Source organism: Tupaia chinensis, unplaced genomic scaffold (assembly GCF_000334495.1).
Source record: "Tupaia chinensis unplaced genomic scaffold, TupChi_1.0 Scaffold000350_1, whole genome shotgun sequence".
Lineage (NCBI taxonomy): Eukaryota > Metazoa > Chordata > Mammalia > Scandentia > Tupaiidae > Tupaia > Tupaia belangeri.
Genome location: NW_006159844.1, coordinates 2831167 through 2839584, shown reverse-complemented (window position 1 = coordinate 2839584; position 8418 = coordinate 2831167). Strand labels below are relative to the sequence as shown.

Genomic DNA, 8418 nt, shown 5'->3' with positions numbered 1-8418 from the left:
TGTTAGAGCAAGTTTCCGGAGGAGATGGGAAGGAATGTGGTCAAAAGCCCACCCTCTGATACAGAAAGAAAGATAATGAGGGTGAAGGTCATTTCAGATAAACTGATCAGCAGAGGGAATGGGAAAAGAGGGAAGGTGCATTGTATGTAAGTGACCTTGTGTTGTTATTTCTGATCCTCCTATCATAGTATGAATGCGGAAGAGAAAAATTATACAGAATGGTGGTTAACTCTATTCTGAGTAATGCTAATAGTCACCATGTATGTCTGTTGCTGATAATTAACTCCTAATTACCATGTAATGATTATGTATTGACTTTTGTAAGTTTGGTATGATTACAAAACCAAACTTACTATTCTCAGCCTTTTACATTGCATAGTAATTCCTTGAAACTTCCAAAATTAATGAGAATATTTGTAATAAATTATACACTTGTAAGTTTGCCTCCATTTTAGCCAAAAATCTTCCTAGAGGATAACCTGGAATTATGTTTGGTTAGACTATCTTTATTTAGACAATAAAGTTCTTTTTTCCTTCCTAATGGTTTTGTTTATATCAAAATATGCTTTGTGAATGTAAGTGGAGAGTTCAAATCCTCTAATGACCAATACCTCCTCCATTGGGATCCCAGGATGCTCAGCTTGACCCTACTGCTCTTTCTGCTTCCCAGTTATAGCAGAAAACTTATCCTACCTTCTGAAAGAGACAGCTTCTTCCCCCTCCCTTTTTTTAAGAGAGAGATTTTTGCTATACAGTGCATGCGCTTGTGGGAGAGACAGAGAAAGAGAGACAGAAAGCGAGAAATCACCCTCCAGGAAGGATGGCTATGCTGCAATCCCTTCTCCATTCTCCTCAGATCTTGGGCATGCACATGCCCCCCGCATGAGTTTGAAGCCACCAGGTCTGGGACTTGAATTGTGGTCGGCCATATGGGAGTCCAACAACGTAACCACTATGCCATCTGTTGGCCCCTGAGCCTATTCCCTTTGATACAACCAGGGATGGTTTGTGAAAGCAGGAAGGAGGGGTAGAAAGAGGAAAGACTGTCGGTTATGTTAGTAGGATAGTGCCCTTGCAGGCTGTGGAGGCCTAATGTCTTGCTTCCAGGAAGGGAGTTTGTTTATATTCCTCATGGGTTCTAGGCTCTTACTTTCAGAAAGCCCTTCCCACCTTATGGCAATCATTAAAACCAGACTATATTAATAATATCGCAGTGCAGTTGATGTGATAGTTTGATTTGTAGGTATTTATTCGAATATTTTATTAAATTCGGTGATATTTTGCTCCAAGTCTCAAATATTTTTTAAGACTCTGAAAGTTTATAAGCTTCAGACATCATCTCTAGTGCCTTAAAGAGGAAAGCCTTCTGGGCTATGGTGGTGGAATCCCTTGTAGACTTAGTATTTTTAATTTTGTAAATAGCTTCTTCCCTGGGGCCGCTCTGCTCCAGCCCCACTAGCTTCTCTAAGTTCCAGTTTTGAGGCTAAAGTTTCTATTCCTCCCTCTCAAGAGGGCTTTTGGATCCCTCAACAAAATGACAGTGGATCTTGTCAAAACAGTGGCTTCCAAGAGTAAGAGCAGCCTTAGCTAATCTGTACTGAAGTCCCAGGTATACCTTTCCCTGGCTTGTTTGTCTTGTGGTCATATAACTCCAAAGTTCTCTCTAGAACTTTTCTTTTATATCCAGACTGGGAAGTCTCTGGTGGTGGCATTTATTGGAAATAAGCAATGAAAGAAAAGTAAACAAGATACCTCATTACACATAGCAGGGCAAAACTGCAGGAAAAGCCCTGTGCTTTAAGTGAAGAACAGCAGTACAGTGTTCTGAGTGAGTTGACAGAATGGCTTTCCTCTGCTCCTCCTGATCCCAAGAGATGTAATATTATAAGGAAAAAAACCCCAAAGCTTTAGGAAGACATATATTTTAATGTTTGTATTACATATTTCATGATGGAATTGAAGCTAGAAGACAAGAAAGCATCTGGAAATGTTGTAAAATTAACAAACTGTTTAAAATTGTTTCAGGATTTTAAACAAGCTGCAGTGCTAAGCCAGACCGATGTGAACCTTTGCCATGCTACCGCCATGTGCCACCACAGGTATGGAGTGCAGCCAGTGTCAAAGAGGAGCGAGTGGGACCTTCAGACTTGCCAGTTATTGCCTCATAAGCAAGCCAGGAGGAAATAGAAGAAATGGGGGGAAAGGTTATGAAAGTGACAGAACACAAAAATGGGGAGAAACACGAAGTGTTTCCTGTAGAGCCACGAGACCACACCTAATACATCATTTGCACCCCGTGCCTTCCAGTGAACTATTTTAGCCAAATTAGCAAGTAAATACTTGCATGAGGCATTGAAGGTATTCATCTAATTCAAGCCCATGCAGTGGAACAGAACTTGATAATACATAGAATAAAATTATGCATAACTCAGAATATCTAAGCTAAAAATAAAACCATTAATTTTGTTCCATGAAATGAGACTGACTTTTACAAAGCCTATATCCTGGAAGAGGGGGTCATTTCAAAAAATAATATTGATCTAAGAAGTTTGGCATTCAAAAATATATTCTAAATCTAAAACAACTTCCAGCAGTACCATAAAATATCTACAAAATACAATGAAATCTATAAAACCCACTATATTTAAAGTAGTTTTTAATTTTTTCTGGGATGATTTTAAAAATAAGCAAGTTATATTATAGAACGAAGAAGAGAAGAGTTACTTCATACAAGATGATGATCAGTTTAAAATATAACCTGAGAACATTAGCGTGTAGTGTATAGACTTTGCTGACTGTAATATTTATACCTCCACATCTGTATTTGATAGCTCAACGTTATTAATTTTTTTTTTTTATAATTTTGGTTTTAAGATCATGGCAATTCAGGACATGAGGACTTTAATTTACGATAAAATACAGAATCATGTACCATACAATGTGGTCAGTGATGGGCCGCATCTGTGAAAGTACTCTCAGATTATAGTAGGTTATACCGTAATAACCTAGGTGCAGAGTAGGCTCTACCAACCAGTGTGCTCTGATCATGCAGTGATGAAGTGGCCTAACAATGCATTTCTCAGAGTGTATCGCCTTTAAGCAATGCATAACGATATTTAGTTATGTAATAGTTTAAAGTATTATTTTTTCCACCAGAGAAGCAATAGCAGTTAATTTAGAAGAGGAAATTGGGATAGTTCATTAATTATGTAGTCTAGATTATGTAAGTATCTATCTAATGAACAGAATATAATTTGAATTATTTAGGAAAATGACATCCTTGTTTTTTTCTCCTGTAGAATATAGATAGTACAACTATATGTTCCTATGAGAGTTAGATTTTAAAGTTTGATGTGCATAAGTAACTGGAATATAATAACTGGAAACTTTGGGTTAAAAGGCCTAAACTGGTCTCAGACCTTTCATTTTATGTAGACAACAAAACATAATCACAGTATCATCTATTTTAATGGAGCAAACTTTGTAGACTCCATCTTTTTAAATAATTGTCATTCTTTTTTTTTTTTAATTTTTTTTTTTTTTAATTTTTTTTGTTTTTTGGAGAGATTTTCGCTATAGGGCGCGTGCGCTCGCCAGACAGACAGAGAGAGACATAGAGACAGAAAGTGAGAAATCACCCCCCAGGGGGGCTGGGCACGCCGCAATCCCTTCTCCTCCATTCTCCTCTCGGGATCATGGGCACACATGCACACGCGCCCGGCGTGAGTTTTAAGCCACCGGGTCCGGGACGCGAACCGCGGTCGACTACGTGGGAATCCAGCGACATAGCCATTACGCTAACTGCTGGTTCCCAATAATTGTCATTCTTTTTTTTTTTTAATTTTTTTTGTTTTTTGGAGAGATTTTCGCTATAGGGCGCGTGCGCTCGCCAGACAGACAGAGAGAGACATAGAGACAGAAAGTGAGAAATCACCCCCCAGGGGGGCTGGGCACGCCGCAATCCCTTCTCCTCCATTCTCCTCTCGGGATCATGGGCACACATGCACACGCGCCCGGCGTGAGTTTTAAGCCACCGGGTCCGGGACGCGAACCGCGGTCGACTACGTGGGAATCCAGCGACATAGCCATTACGCTAACTGCTGGTTCCCAATAATTGTCATTCTTTTTTTTTTTTAATTTTTTTTGTTTTTTGGAGAGATTTTCGCTATAGGGCGCGTGCGCTCGCCAGACAGACAGAGAGAGACATAGAGACAGAAAGTGAGAAATCACCCCCCAGGGGGGCTGGGCACGCCGCAATCCCTTCTCCTCCATTCTCCTCTCGGGATCATGGGCACACATGCACACGCGCCCGGCGTGAGTTTTAAGCCACCGGGTCCGGGACGCGAACCGCGGTCGACTACGTGGGAATCCAGCGACATAGCCATTACGCTAACTGCTGGTTCCCAATAATTGTCATTCTTAAGGACAAATGGAATAAAGATGACTTATGTGTTTGTTTGGGTGAAGAGGGGCAGACCAAAAATATCTGAGGTGATTACATTATGTTAAAGCCAAAAACAGACTCCAAAATTTCTCTTAACCTCATTCCTATGTTTAGCAACTATTAGAATCAGTAAATTTCTCCATGTGTCAGTTCACAATCTCTTTTATGAAATGTAATCACTGGGTATCTATGGCAGAGTCTCCTTAAGCTGATACTGCTTTGCAATTCCAAATAACCAACTTTCATCACCTTGCTACAATCTCTATTGTTCTTTAATAAAAGTAGAATTTAAATCAGTAAAGCTCTGATAACTCAGAGTTGCAATTCCATGTGTTCTGAGTTTTAACAGTTTTACTGAATTTAACAAGAAGGAGTGTTTAGTGATTGATTATATTTATTTTCAGGAAAATATTCTTGCTTTTCAAGGTAAGGTGCAATATATAATACTTAGTCACAGCAGCATGGTTCCTAACTATGAGAATTCCCTTTTAGAGTCTTATAGTGGGAAAAGTAAAAAATTTCTCATTTGGAAAAATTCTAAAACAAGTAAATCTTCAAATTTTAGCACTTTGATCTTTGAACTTGTGGGGTTGCAGACTTTTGAAGTATTCTTTGTATATCTTTGGTTCTCACATGGTTGCTAGGAGACAACATTCCTTTGGCTTGAATATCCTACTTGTTGCCTAATTTAGTCACCGAGAGTGTTATGGAAGAGTTAATTTTTAGATATCTTTGAGAAAGCCACCTTCATATCTTAAATATAGTATCTTTGAGGGAGTTTAGGTTTTTATTTCAGCACATTTATTTAACTGTTCTTGTATCTGCATGAAATATTTTTGAATCTTTAACTGAAAACCACTTTCTTTAGTAGGGGAGGTATTTGTGGTTTATTTGCACAGCTCAGTAGAGCACATCTGGTCACGTATGTGATTAATTTGGAAAATGCAGTGGGCCTTTGTACCTGTGGGCTAGCCAGCAAGTTCAGCAATGCTCTCTTGGGGCACTGAAGTGAGAATCATGCACCTTCAGTGAGCGAGCACATTCCTTTAGATTTATACATACATACATTACTTCAGAAAAACTCACTTAATATTCTTCTATATTTGGAGTAATTGGTACTTGACCATTTGAAGCTCAATGAACAAGTATCCTTATAATAGCATAGACATTCCGCCACATTTTCCAATGGCTAACTGCCATGTGGTTACTTAATAAGAACTTCAACCTGTAGGACATGGATAGACACATTTTAGAAAAATGAAACTGATGTCTTTGTAGTGGTACCTACTTCATTTCATTTCTTGTTCTTTGGTGCAGGTAGCTGGGGAGTCTATCTTTAGCACTGTCAACTCCTTTGGAGTTGGTTTTAGTCATCATCAGCTTTGAAGAACCTGGTATGGGGCTTTCAAGATTTTTTCTAGTACAAGGTTTAATGATTATTTACTTAGTGTGAACAGACTAAATATTCATGAAAAATTAGTGCTGTTAAGGAGATAGGCGTAGAAAAATAGCATCTTTTGTTGCCTTTTGGTAATTCATGACTCACACTCCATGTTGGTAAGCTTCAGTTTGCTGCTTCGTTTTTGGTTTTGGTTGGTTACGCTATATAAGGGAGGGATTATATTTTATAAGCCATATATATAAGAATATGTACTTGCAAAGGGTTTTTAATTTTCCTCTGGGTAAGAGGGGCAATATGATGCAGTTTGATGTGTATATATTCGTGGCATTTCAATAATTTATAGGAAATATATGGAAGAACAGGGTCCTTGCATATTTCAGTTTACCTGGTCATCAAAGGTGTCCATCATAACTAAATACCTCACAACCATAGATAGAAACGCTGAGCACAACAAAACTTACCAACCAGATGCATTTTATGCAAAATGACTTATCATCAATTCTTGATAAAGGATTGTTAGGTTATGTTTAGAATTATTGCTGCAATAGTCAGAGGACACCTGGAAAGGCAGTGTGACCTATGTTTGGTAGACTTCTACTTCTTAAATAGTGTCAATTATTAGAAAAGGGGAGCACAAGTTAATTGTAAAGTACTTAAGGGAGTGATCTTGTGTTTTCTGCATTAACAACCCTCAAAGGAAACTCAGAAAATACCAGCTGGCTCATATAAATGAGTATTAACCTTTGCCTATCTGAGATGCCAGAAGCCAAGCTTTCCTAGCTCTTCACCATCAATTCTCGTGTGATCTTCTAGCAGAGCACCTGATGTACCACTTTTGGGTAGTGTTTGGCAAAACATGGAGTAAATTTCATGAGTACTTCAGTTATTTTTCATGGTATGGACAAGCATAAAAGAAATACTGGATCACATTTTGAGAAACTCTTCGCTTGTCAGTTTCAAAATAAATTATTTCTCAAATTTTCTATGTCAAGGAGAAAGTCTCAGTGAAGAGATATTCTTGAATGACTTTTTGACTCTTTGTACCATGCGGTATAGCTCTCATTTCAATTTTCCATAGACTATGAGTATCTAGCTGCAATTTTACTCATTTCAAGTTTTGCCTTATAGTTATGGCATGGGATACTGATTTTTCTATTTTTAAAATTTAAATTAAGTTTTCTTTAAAAACATTTAATTAAGTGAAAAAGTGAATTGATTTAAAAGTAAATATTCAGTAAATGGTAGTGTAGGGGGAACACAGGGCAATTTTCATGTAGGTAGGGCTGAAGTTTGAGGATTACTTTATTAAGAGATACTTTTGAGTAATATCTAGGAGGTGACACTGTTTAGAACAGTTATCTTGGGTCCTATGTATTTTTTTTTTTTTTAGAGAGATTTTTACTATAGGGTGTGTGCACTTGCCAGAAAGACAGAGAGACACAGAGAAAGCAAGAAATTACCCTCCATGGGACATGGACATGCTGCAGTCCCTTCTCCATTCTCCTCTCGAGACTTTAGGCACTCACACACATGTGCCCAGCATGAGTTTGAAGCCACCAGGTACGGGATTGGAATGATGGTTGACGATGTGGGAGTCCAGTGACATAAGCATTATGTCATCTGCTGGTCCTAGGTTCTATGTATTTTTTTAAAGGAAAAATTGGTGAAGTAGTGATGTGTGTTATTAATTTTTTTCCTTTTTTTCTCCTTTTTTTTTTTTTGAGAGGTTTTCGCTATAGGGCACGTACACTCACCAGAAGACAGAGAGACACAGAGAGACAGAAAGCAAGAAATCACCCCCCGGGGGGGGATGGCCACGCCGCAATCCCTTCTCCTCCATTCTCCTTTTGGGATCTTGGGCACGCATGCACATGCACCCGGGGTGAATTTAAGCCACTGGGTCCAGGACTCAAATCACGGTCAAACCACTTGAGAGTCCAGTGACATAGCCATTACGCTAACTACTGGTCTCTGTCTTATGAAATTTTGAAATATATCTGAGAAGTAATGAAAAGAACAGAAGGAGGATGATCTTTATTGGGTGATGGCCTCTGTGCTAGGTGTTCTTCACATACTTTTATTTGATGTGCATGGCAACCTTGAAGCAGTAGTATTAATGTACGTGTTCAGGCTCAGGTCTGAACCCCAAGCCTCTCTTCAGACTACCTAGCTGGAATGTAAACTCACTGGCTCTTGTGCACCACCCACAGGCATGTGATAGGGACAGAATGTGCATCAGAAATAGCTGGGTAGAAAAGCATGGATTTCGAAATAAGATTTACGTGAGTTTGAATCTCAGATATTTACTCTGCATATACTTAATATGTTCTTCTCTATGCCATTTACTTTGTGCAGAGTTTTCTGGGCCGTGATTTTTCATCTGTAAAATGCGGATCATTATAACTAGCTTACAGGGTTGTTGGGAGGACTAACTAACTGGCACATGTAAGGCACTTAGCAGTGCCTGGTAAATAAGCAGTTACTCAATGGTAGCTCCCGCAATGTATCTTTCTTAAAAATTTTTAAATTTTGTTTTATTTGTTATTATTATTTTTAAATTTGATGAGAGAGG

The 8418-nt window shown here is 38.6% G+C and overlaps 1 protein-coding gene across 1 annotated transcript in view; it reads left to right on the top strand.

Moving 5' to 3' along the window:
* The window catches only part of TTC6 (tetratricopeptide repeat domain 6), a 210944-nt gene that overhangs the window by 183855 nt on the left and 18671 nt on the right, over positions 1 to 8418 (top strand). The window contains exon 29 of the mRNA XM_006152364.3: positions 2026 to 2099. Coding sequence (XP_006152426.2) covers positions 2026 to 2099 — 74 coding nt within the window. The remainder of the gene's footprint in view (positions 1 to 2025; positions 2100 to 8418) is intronic.